Here is a 12,055-nt window from a genome sequence, read left to right on the forward strand (position 1 = left end):
GATTTCCTGTTCCAGAGTCCCTGTTTTTTGGGTTTTTTCCTGCCAGATTTTCCTGTTCCAGAGTCCTTGGTTTTGTTTTTTTTCATGTCTGGATTTCCTGTTCCAGAGTCCCTGTTTTTTGGGTTTTTCCTGCCAGATTTTCCTGTTCCAGAGTCCCTGGTTTTGGGTTTTTCCTGCCAGATTTTCCTGTTCCAGAGTCCCTGGTTTTGGGTTTTTTTCCTGTCAGATTTTCCTGTTTCAGAGTCCCTGCAGGATTTGCTGCCTGCCCCAGGAGGGTTCTGGGGAACCTTTGAGGGTCTCACGCTGAGGGCACAGGGAGAAGTCACACCCCAGGGTCCTTTGCCCCAGGTTTCCCTCATTCCTGGGGCTGTAGCCAGGAATTCTCCTCCCCACGGAGTGGGAATTTGAGCAGCAGGGTTTTGGTGGTCACAAACCCTCACCCAGCTCCCCCAAATCCTCAATCCCATTTCAGCACGGGGTGGGTCCCGCACACACACAGCCAGGACAGGAAATCTGATTTTAGGACTTTCAGAAGAGCTCTGGGAACAGGCAGATCCACCAGGACCAGGGCCTGGAATAATCCCCATAAAGATTCCTGATGTTTCCACCACATACCTGGCAGGAATTCAGAGCACTCAGGTGCTCTCACCTGCTTGGGTGGGAAAGGAAGGGCTCTGCTCACCCCAAAGCTCATGGGTTTGGTTGTTTTTTCCCACAAAAAGCATGAAATTAAATTTCTGGGGCTAATTAAAGAGAAAGTGATGGGGTTTAGGTCCCTGGGCAGTCCCTGCCAGCCTTGAGTGTGTTAATTGTCTGCAAATCCATCCTGCAGTCAATCAGCTGCTGATGGAAGGAACCTGCAGCACACTGGATTTATTTATTTATTATTCTGAGAGTGTGTGAACAAAGAAAACCCCGAGCTCCAGCACCTCCAGGTGAAACAGCACTATTGTGCCAATTATCTAAAGCCTAATTAACCACAGAGGATTGCTGTCTGTGCAGCATTCTGGAAATAAAAATCTGCTTTTCATTGGGGGATAACCAAACTTCCACTCCCAGGGTCTGACCTGTGCCTGCAGCTCGGGGCAGGGAGGGAAACAGGGATGAAAATCTCTGGGAAGGGAGGGAAACAGGGATGAAAATCTCTGGGAATGGAGGAAAATAGGAATACAAATCCCTGGGAAGGGAGGAAAATAGGAATACAAATCCCTGCAGTTCAGCATTTCCACTGCAAACCGAGTGGGAAGGGTTCACGGCTCCATTTGTTGCGTTAATCCCCCAGTTTTAGATAAAATTCTGCTCAAATGATCCCAAAAAGTCCCTTTTGTTCCCAGCTGAGCCCGTGACATCAGCAGCCCTCCAGGACTAATTGGTTCTCACCAAATCTGTCACAGAAAAGCCTCTGACACCCTCAGCCCCAACTTCAGCAGGGTTTTAAAAATTAGTAAATAGGCCTGAGGAGTCACATGCTGCAGCTGTAATTGAGGAGAGGCTATTTCTGCACTTTCATTTTAATGCAATTTAAGATATTCAACTAAAGCTGGTCCCTTGGAGATGCTCTGCAGCATCCCAGCCCCTCGGTCTGCAGGAGAACGAGGGGAGGCTGGGTCAGGGTTTGATTATTTAAAAATCCTTCTCATTTAGGGGTTGAGCCGTTTTACCTTCCTGGACGCAGATTAAGTTATTAGGAAATTAATGAAAATCGGCTGCAGGACGGCTGATTTTTACTCCTGGGGGCCTGCAGAAGTCGTTGTCACCCCCGGGAGCATCAAAGGCAATCTCTGCTGAGGCCCCAGCAGCAGAGGCAGGGCTGGGCAGTTTTCCCTGCCAGCACTTCCCGGGATTTTGGGGCTTTGTGGAGCAGACCCCCCTCAGAGCAATCACTGAAACACAGGAATATCCTCTGCTTTTGGGGGGAAAGACAAACACCAAGATCCCACAGCTTTCCTGGAGCTGTGGAAGGGATTGGTTATTGGGAAAAGGAAGAGAATCCTTCAGCTCATCCTCTGCCTTTCTTCCCCGTTTCAGCTGTGGGGATTGGCCATAAAATTGGTTTTATTTTGTTTTGTACCAAGTGCCAGCCACTGACAGATGTTTGCTGATTTGGGGCTATTTAATAAAAAGCTGAAATGAGCTCCCAACAACCTGGGGCTGCAGAGCCCAGCACTTCCCACATCCTGCCCCCTCTGAATCCCCCCACAAGGATCAGGGGGTGTTTCATTCCCAACACCCCCAGCCACACCAAGAGCTGCTCTCCAGGAGGGGGAATGATTTCAATAATCACATTTTAGGGGGTCAGAAGCTTTTTTTTTTCTCCCTCATCCCTCAAACACCAAAATCCTTCCCCCAAAAGTCAGAGTGAGGAGAGCAGAGGCTGAACGCACCCAGGAAAATGGGGATTTGGAACTGAACTGGTGCTTCTGGAGGAGGAACTGAGACTTTCCCAAGCAATTTGCCACCCCCAGCCCCCTTTTATTCCATGCCCCCTCAGCTCTGGCCCGGGCGTGTCTCCCAGAGGAGCTCAGTCCTAAATCCAGCAGTTTTGCAGGCAGGATGAGCTCCCTGAGCTGCCGGGGCATTTCCCAGGGCTCAGCCGCAGCCCAGGTGTGCTGAAAATGCCATTAAACACCTCCAAGGCAGACTGGGGGCTCCAGGCTCCAAAAAGAGCTTTCTGAGAGGCCAGAGAAGACAAAGAACATTCTCTGGAGCTCCCTTTCCAAGAGCAGGCACAGAGGATATTTGTGCTCCTGGAAAGCAGGAACTGGAACAGCTCAGGGCTGTGGAGGAGCAGCTCTGGGGGTCTGAGCTGCCAGGGCCAGGCTGGCACAGAGAAAAGTCTGATGGCAGCACCCCCAGGTGAAAGGCAGCGACTCTGCCCACCTCCAGGTGTGGAATTAATCCTGCCAAAATGTGATTTATCTCTAGCTATCTGGGGCTGAGGTGAACAAAACAGAACAAAAGGCACTTTGGGCCTGTTTACTTAAAAAAATAAACAAAAACAAAAAAACCCACAACAAAAGCCAAAAAAAAAACCAAAAAAAAACCAAAAAAAAAAAAACCCACCAAAAAAACCCAATAATTCCAAGCAGTTACTGTGTGATTTTACAGAGGAGAAAAAGCCTTTGCAGAATAATCACGTCTTAAAGAAATCCCACAACAATAATCCTCCCAAATGCTGCTCCCCAGACGTCTGCAGCAGAGGCTTTGCAGCACTCGGAAGCCTCAGCAGGAGCACGAGGCTCCCCCAGCTCAGAGAACATTTGCCTTCAGAAATGATGCCTAAAGTTTCAGCTTGTGAAAAACGCCAATCACGTGGTTTTAGAATTTTTTTAGAAGTTTAATAATAATAAAATGGTTATAAAAATAGCAATACAATTAGAGTAATAAAAATTTAGAGTTAGGACAATTACAAGGCAATAAAAAGCAAAGAATTTCGGACGTCCGGATGTTTTTGGGCTCTGAGCTGCCAAAAACACGCCTTGTGAACAAAGGAATAACCCTTAACAGCAACAGCCTGTTGCATGTTCATATATCTCACACATGGTGCAGAAATTCCTTGCAAATTAACAATTTTTCTGTTTTTTGTCAACTTCTCCCCTTAATCCTGGTGGTTCCATAAAGATGGAGAGGAGGTGGAAGGATGTTTGTCTTTTCTGATAAGGAGGCTGTAACTCTTTATGTGTCCTGTCGCTGTTATCTCTGTGTGAAGAGTTTCTTGATTATCTCATCCCTTTCTTGAGCTAGGAAAAAATACCTTACATCGCAGAGTTTCTATTTTAACATTATGTTGTAACCTAAAACTGTATTTAATACTATACTTAAGAGAATTAATACAGCATAACTTTCTAGCATTACACATGTAATATTCACTGTAATATTTGCAAAAAGCCAATGATAAAATATGCATTTTTCACAAGCTTTTCTATTTTTCACACTCTGTGCTGCTTTAGTGTAACTCTGAGCTTTGTGTTAAGTGTTAGCAGGTTCTCTCCACAGGGTGGGGAGACAAAACAATTCCTGTTCCAGCTGAGACCAAGGACAGGCCTCACAAGCTCCAGGCCCAAAAAAGCATAAACAAAGCTGAAGGGAATCGAGAAAAACAAGGATGGAACTTCAGAACCTAAAGCTGTAATTGGACAATTAACTCCAGTAGGCAAACCACCCTGAGCCTGTAACAGTGACAGACCCCTTACCCACAGCAGCCAGCAAAAAAAAAAAAAAAACCCAAAAAATTCATTGGGGATGATGATGTCAAAGTGAAATTTAGTGTAATTCCCTGTGGAAATTCCTAGAAGTATTTGGCACTGAACAATATTGGGAAAGTCACTGGACTTAATAAAAGTCTCTTAATTAAGAACATTTTTGAGTGGTTCAAAAGGCCACGAAAGGGTGGGTGGGCAGGGGAAGGTGAGAGAAACCTTCATCACCTTTGTGCAGGTAAATTCCAGGTGCTCAGACTCCTCCCTGGCACCTCTGCACCCCTGCCTGCTCCAAAAAGCGAATTATTGGTGGGAGCTGATGGGACACGAACCCTCCAGCACTCCTGCCCTGAGCCACACGTGGCACAACCAGAGCATTAAAGTATAAATAGAAAATGAAGCATTTCTGTGTTTGAGGCAGATGAATGTGACCATCTGCTCCAGCAGCATCCCAAAGCCTCTGAAACAGCAGCCTCTGGTGTCAACATCCTGCTCCTTCCCTCCGACTCCACCTTCAACCAGAAGCAGGGCTAAAAATACAGAAAAGACACAGCCAGGGGCCCTGAGGCCTCCTCTGCTCTGTGATTTTCCATCTTAGCAAAAATCACATTATTTGTGTTTGGAACACATCCCGGCAAATTAGAACACAAGGGTCAGTGCTCTAAGCCAGACCAAACTGCTCTAAACCAGACCAAACTGCTCTGCTCTAAGCCAAACCAGATATTCCTGCCCAAAGTCAGGCCTGGCCACTTTCTCTCTGAATCCTCTCCCAAATTCTATTACAACACATCACAAACACAGACATAAATACAGAGAAAATGCAGGACTGAACAGAACCCCCGACACAGTAATTCCAAACCACGTGCTCCTGCACACCCAGCTTTGCCATCCTGCTCTCCAGAGCCCCCAGACTCCCCGTGCTTTTCAGAAAATGATCACTGTTGCAAACCCTGAGCGGCCCAAAAAGGACAGCAAAGCTCCAGCACCTGCAGCACACCTGGGTCATCCTGGGAGATGGGAAATGGCCCCACAGCGCAGCTCCTAAACCCCAAGGGAAGGGAGCTCATTCTCTGCGAAGTTTCAATAACATGAAAATATTAAATTAAATTAAATAATATAAATATTGACGGGGAAGCCCACATGAGGCACTGCAGGGGAGTGGGAGGACAGCTGGGAGCAGAGCGTGTGGTTGTTATTTTAATGAGCACTTCGTCCTAACGAGACCAAAATGCAGAATTTCCAGCATGGAGCAGCTCGAGCAGAGCCAGGAGGGGTCCCAGCAGCACCCAGCTCCTGCCTGGATTTGTGTTTATCCCAAGCCAAGCCCAGGGCTGGGTTATCAATACCCCAGCTGGGCTATCGGAGAGTAGATAAATCAGTCCAGGGACTGTATTGATTACCCTGTAGTGTTATTGATATTATTATTAATACCTGTGCCCTCAGCCAGGGCTGGCACAGCAGAAATGTCCCATCCAGAGCTGCTGAGTGTCCCCAAACTGCCCAAAACCTGCCCCTGGAGCAGAAATGGGCACAGCCAAGGAGCAGCAGCCCCCGGAGTGGCCCTGGTGGCTCCTGCACTGCCCCAAATCCCAGCCCCTTTAGGATGGAGTGACCGGGGGCTCATCCACTTCACGTCTTTAAATGCAGGACAAAAGGGCCAGTCTGGGCACCCCGGCCCTGCCTCGCCACCAGACTCGCCCCCACAGCAGCAGAAGTTGCTGTTTTCACCCAAAGCCAGCCTTGTTTCTCCGAGCCCGCTTTGTCCTGCTGGACAGCACCGCTGTGAGCACTCAGCTCTCTGACCAGCAGAGATCAGAGCTTCTCATGGCCGAGAAAAAGCAATCAAAAACTCCCCAAAGCCACAGGAACGCTCGGAGATCTCTGCTCCAACAGCTCCCTGCCCACAGAGCCACCCCACTCCTTCCCGAGCAGGAAAATCCCCAAACGAATCCCAAACGATGCTCGTTTAGCACCAAACGCGCCCGGATCGCTGTGATCTGGCACAGCTCGAGCTGCAGAGAATTAACGCTCGTGTTCACAGACATCTCCATTCAGAGATGTGCAACTCAAAATGAGTTTGGAGGCAGCAGGGAGATAATAAATATTAGCGACTCTCTCCTCCAGTTACCAGCCTGTCAGGGCAACTTTTTCCTGTAAAAGCACAAGCCCAGGGCTATCCATGTATATTCATTCCAGCAGATTTCAAATGCCGTGCCAGGAGTTTCTACAACCGTTCCATTTGTCTTTAATCCCCGCTCAGAACAGAAATCTGAGCACAATCTGTCTTTGAGGCAGCTTTGAGACAACTTCATAAACCAAAACCTCTCAGCTCCGGGCTTGGAGCTGAGTTTTAACTGCTTCAGCCAGAGCTGCCAGCGACCCCCAGGCAGCACCGCCACCAAACTGCCCAAAAATCACTGCTCTGCCTCACAACCGTGCCCAAAACTCTGCCCCAGCCCAGAATCCCAGACGTCCAACCTGGCGCGCTTTAATTAAAGAGCTGGAAATTGTTACTTGGCAGCACCAGAAGCATCTTCCAGCCCCGTGGTCTGAAATTCCAGCTCCTGACCACACTTCCCCCAGAGCAAGAGCTGCCAGAGGCTCACAGGTGGGAGGCACAGAAGGCACCGAGCAGCCCCATCACTGATTTAGGCACACGCTTCCCTCTGCAGGCACCGATGCTTCTCGATCAAAGTATAATGAAAACCAGGAATTATTATTTCCCATTCTAATTTCGTCATTTATTTCACTGCCCTCTAAACTGGTGGGGTTCTGTGGGTTGGTTGAGGTTTTTTTTCCTCCCCCCAAACACCCCCAAAAGGGCACATTTTTTTCCGTTCCACAAAATCCTCCTCTGCTGGAGCCATAATTCAGGGAGAGGTCCGGGCAGGTGAGGTGGCCAGGGAGGCTCCAGCACCTGTGGCCAGCTGGCACAAGCCCGTGGCTACCTGAGGATGGTCTCCCCTGCAGAGAGCAGAGCCCATAAATTCCATCCAAAGGAGAATGGAAGCGCAGACACGACGGGCGTGCAAAGGGAGAGCTCCACTGGTGAGGAACCTGTGAGGAGCCGCAAAGTCTGATCGCTCCGCTGTGCAGGAGTGCTGAGCATCACAGAGCCCGAGCACGGAGCTGCTCACCGCAGCAGGCGCCTTCCTCCCAAAGGGAGGACAGAGCCCCGCCCGCACATCTCCGCACTTCCAGCACCGGGAGAAGCCCAGCCAGCCCCGCCGAGGCTGCGGGAGCCCGGGCGGTGAGGGCTGGTGACATCCTCTGGCTGGGTGCCCTGGAGAGGTGACTGCCCTCCAGTGATTCACCAGTGAAAAGTTAAATAAAATCACCAAAAAAAAAAGGGATTCGGAGCATCTCCACGAGCCTGGCACATGGGAAACAGATCCGCAGATCCACCCGCGTGTGCGCATCGGCCAGAGGCACCCGGGGGATGAGACCGCGCTGCCCGCGGGGTCCCTGAGCCTCCCGAAGCCCATCCCGGGACAGCCCGAGCGGTGTCTGGGCCCGGAGCCAGAGCCAGAGCCGGGCCCGGCTCCGCGCCCCGCGGGCTGCCCGCGGCTGCTGCACCGCACGGCGCGGAGCGCTCCGTGCGCGGAGCCGCAGCCCGCGGGGATGCGCTGCGCCCCAAGAACCCGAACGGCCGCGACTGCCCCGGGCCCAGGGCCGGGACCAGTGCCAGGATCATCCCGGGACCGCCCCGGGACCCCCAGCGCAGCCCAGCGCCGTCGGCTCCGGTCCCCACGGCGGTGCGGGTGTTTCTCCGGGAGATGGGATGTGGATGTTTCTCCCAGAGGGAGGATGCAGGTGTTTCTCCCGGCGCTGGGATGTCGGTGGTTCTCCCGGCGCTGGGATAGCGGATGTTTTCCCCGGCGTTGGGATGCGGGTTTTGCTCCCGGCGCTGGGATAGCGGATGTTTTTCCCGGCGCTGGGATGCGGGATTTGCTCCCGGCGCTGGGATGCGGGATTTGCTCCCGGCGCTGGGATAGCGGATGTTGCTCCCAGCGGGTCCCCGCCATCTCCCCGCGTCTCGCTGCTCCCGCTCCGCCATCCTCCGGCGCTCTCCCCGCCGCCGAGGATCCGGTGGGACCCCCGCGCCCCACAGTCGCCCCAGGGAGGGCAGGACGAGCCTCGCTTACCTCGCAGCGCGGCCGTCCAGCTGCACAGCCCCAGCAGCAGCAGCAGCCGCCGGTGCAGGCGCGGGGCTCCTCTGCCCATGCTGAGCCCGCAGAACCGGGGATGAAGCCCGGGGATGGAGCCCCGGGATGCGGAGCCGGGGATGGAGCCCCGGGATGCGGAGCCGGGGATGGAGCCCAGCTCCAGCCAGAGAACTGGCCGAGGTTTTGGGGGGTTTTGGGGGGTTTCCCGCTCCTGTCCCCCGCGCTGCCTCGCTCCCGGGGCCGCGGTGCGGGCTCCGCTCCCCGCTCCGGCCGCCGCCGACTCCGGGGCCGCGGAGCGCGCCCGCATCACTAATGAGCCGCCCCTCCCCCCGCAGCCAATTAGGGGCGCGCGGGGCGGGTCCTGCCGGCAGCGCGCGCAGGTGGGGGGCGGGGGGGGGACACGCGAGACCCCCCCCACCCACCCTTCCCCCCCAAAGTGCGGCGGGGGAGGGGCACCCAGGTGAGCTGGGACACGCCCAGGTGCGAGGGGACACACCCGGGTGTGCGGGGTGGGGACACGCCCAGGGCCCGCCCCACGCTGTCCCCCACCCCGGCGGTGCGGGACCCGCCAGCCCCGGCCCGGGAGAGCCACCGGCAGCAGCCCCGAGGCCAGGCTGTGACACCCAGGCGTGGCCCTGCGCCCTCTCCACCCTCCCCAGATTGCTCCACCCTTTAAACCTGCACGTTTGGGCCCAAACCCCTGAAAACGCATCCCCGTGCCCAGGAACAGGATGAAAAAGCCCCCCCAGCCCACCCACCCTGTTCTGGGCTGTTGTTATCAATATTGCAGGGGGCTGTGATCTAAAATTCTCTTTCTTGCCCGCGGCAGGAGCAGCAGCTTCCCTTCCCCGGCTAATTGCACATCGATATTTTTATCACACGCCTGATCAGGACACACCTCAAGGGTCCAAGGCCAAACTCCTGGCTCTGCCCGAGTGAAACCGCCGGAGTGAAACCATGGCTGCTCTGCCCTGGATAAATATGACCAGGGAGAGGTTGGGAAGCAGAGGCAGCACCTGGAGGAGAGGGCACAGCTGGAGGAATTGTGGCCGGAAAGAACAGCAGCTCTGCCAGGCTCTGTCCTTGGATCTGGCCAGGGCACAGGATTTGGGGAATTTGTGGTGTCTTCTTTCCAGTGGGCAGAGGGCGAGAGGAAAGGGGCAAAGTCATGGGCAATCTGGTGTGTCAGAGCTGTGTGGGACACAAACCCCGCAGAAACAGGGCAGGGGGAGGCACAAAATGAGATTTGATGCTCAGGAGTGGAGATTCCCACGGCACAGGGCAGAAACAGCCAGGCCCTGTTTGCATCGTGGGGCCTGCAAGGACTTCTGGCTGTGGAAGGGGAGCAGGTGGAACTCCTGGCCAAGATGTTGCAATTTTGCGTCCATTCCCCTTTTATTTTGGAAATCAACTCCATTTCCATTAGGTGTTGAGCAGAGCTCAGGGCTCATCCCCTTTCTTTTGGAAATCAACTCCATTTCCATCTTCCTTTTGGAAATAAATTCTATTTCCATCCTCCTTCTGGAAATGAACTCCATTCCCATCCTCTTTTTGGAAATCAACTCCATTCCCATCCTCTTTTTGGAAATCAACTCCATTCCCATCCTCCTTTTGGAAATCAACTCAATTTCCACTCCCTTTTGGAAATCAACTCCATTTCCATCAGGTCTTGAGCAGAGCTTAGGACTAATCCCTTTTCTTTTGGAAATCAACTCCATTTCCACCCCCTTTTGGAAATGAACTCCATTTCCATGGGGCCCAGAGCAGAGCTCAGGGCTGCTCCCCATCTGTGCTCGAGCAGCTGCACTGAGCTCACCACATCCCAGCCTCCCCAGCCCCAAACCCCGCTCGTTTACCAAGTTTTGGGGAAAAATGACAAAATGTTTTTCAATCCCTGCCTGGAAGAGGCTGGGAGAGTGCAGCAGGGCTGGTTCCATCTCCTGAAGAACAGGGCTCGGCCCCTGGTCCTCCTGCAGGCTGCCTTTGTGCTGCCTTCAGGAGGAAACACATAATTAAAGCAAAAGGAATTTGTAAACAGAATTTTAAGAGAGAGGGAAGGGAAAAAATCAATATCTGAGCACATCACATCAGAAGATTCCTTATTCCCTCGCCAACGTGTGCTTGCCAGGCTCCAGCTCGCAACGAGGAGCGGCGCTGCAAAGGCATGGAGCAAATATATGAAAAATACATTTCCTTCAACAGCCTTTTAGGTCATTTTCCTGTGTCTGATGCTGCCAAGGAAATAATAATAATAATAATAATAATAATAATAATAAAAACCAAATCCAAACCCAACAAAAACCCCACGGAGGGGCAGAGCTGGGCAGCTCCACAGGAAAGTCTTCACGTGGCAGAGCATCCTCCCGAGCCTGCCCACGTCAGTGCAGCCACTTCTGCCTCGAGCCCCACTAATTATGGATTTTTGCCTACGCCACGGAGTCTGTGTTTGGTGCTTCAGATAAAAATACCGAGTCCTCAGTTTATAATGCAGCTCTGGTGGGGAAGGAGAGAGCAAAAGTAGAAATAAGGGCAGCAGCTGTGGCTTCAATCAGCGCACTTGGAAATGGAAATAAGCAGAATATTCCACAAAAATAAAATCTCGAGGTGAGGCAGCTTCTTCTGAGCGGGTGGAGCGCAGTTCAAGCTGAAGTTATCCGTCCTTTCAGCGCTGCTGCAGAATAAACAATAATGCAGAAGAAATACAGAAATTAAGCTCTGTGCACACCAGGGCACTTCAGTGATTCTGGGAATGAAGGCCTGGTCCATGTTCCACATCTGGAGCCTGCAATTCCTGGAAACTCCAAGCCTGAAGTTTGAGGCAGCTGCACCAAAATCCCACCAAAACAAAACAAAACAAAAAAACCCAAAAAAAAAAAAAAAAAAAAAAAAACCACAAAAAAAACAAAACCAAAAAAAAGGAAGTTGCTTTGGTTTGGCCTTTCCTGAGCACCTCGACCCAGCAGCCACATCCCAGCTGGAGAACGCCCCTGGGAGGGGCAGAGAGGATCCAGAATCCAAAATCTCCATCCCACAGCAACTTCTGGGCTCCTTTTCCCCCATCTCAGGTTTGTTCTGGTGCCACTCAGGCACCGAGGAGATTCCTGCAATCCTCCTTGGCTCACTGACCGCACGGCACTTCCCAGCTGCAGGGGAAATCTTCGTGGAGGGGAGACGCCAACACCCCGATCAGAATAATCGCCCGGAGAGCTGCAGGCTGAAATAAAAATAAAAGAAAAGCTAAATCCTGGAGGCTCAGCAGGACACTCCAGCTGAGCTCGCAGGGGCGCTCAGGGTCTGCTCAAAGCTCTGCAGCCAGGTGAGCCCCGGGTGGCGGCTGCTTGATGGATGCCTGTTGTAAATGCAGGTGAACCTGGTGGGAAGAAATGCTGATGTGTGACTCCAGCTCAGAGGCTGAATGATTTCTTTATTATAACTATCCTCTAATACATTAATATACCATTTAAAGGAGATACTAACACCACAAACCGACCTTTTCTAACTCCCATATCTAACTCACTCCCAACTCGTGACCCTCTCTGAGAGTGCAGCCACAGGTGGGTTGGATTGGCCATCAGCTCCAACAATCCTCACCAGAATCCAACCAAGCAATCACCCCAGGTGAAGAATTCTCCAAGCACATTCCACAAGGGAAAAACAAGGAGCAGAAATAGAAATTGTTTTCTCTTTCTT

The 12,055-nt window shown here is 52.3% G+C and overlaps 2 protein-coding genes across 3 annotated transcripts in view; one reads left to right on the forward strand and one right to left on the reverse strand.

Moving 5' to 3' along the window:
- UNC5D (unc-5 netrin receptor D) overlaps window positions 1-8,541 on the reverse strand; it is a 90,371-nt gene extending 81,830 nt beyond the window's left edge. Inside the window, exon 1 of one of the 2 annotated variants that reach the window (XM_068174585.1) lies at window positions 8,345-8,541. In XM_068174585.1, coding sequence (XP_068030686.1) covers window positions 8,345-8,423 — 79 coding nt within the window. In that variant the 5' untranslated portion in view covers window positions 8,424-8,541. The remainder of the gene's footprint in view (window positions 1-8,344) is intronic. The other variant, XM_068174586.1, reaches the window with a different exon arrangement.
- TTI2 (TELO2 interacting protein 2) overlaps window positions 1-12,055 on the forward strand; it is a 456,481-nt gene that overhangs the window by 277,282 nt on the left and 167,144 nt on the right. The window lies entirely within an intron of this gene.

The sequence above is a fragment of the Anomalospiza imberbis genome, chromosome 28 (genome assembly GCF_031753505.1).
Source record: "Anomalospiza imberbis isolate Cuckoo-Finch-1a 21T00152 chromosome 28, ASM3175350v1, whole genome shotgun sequence".
NCBI classification, from domain to species: Eukaryota; Metazoa; Chordata; class Aves; order Passeriformes; family Viduidae; genus Anomalospiza; species Anomalospiza imberbis.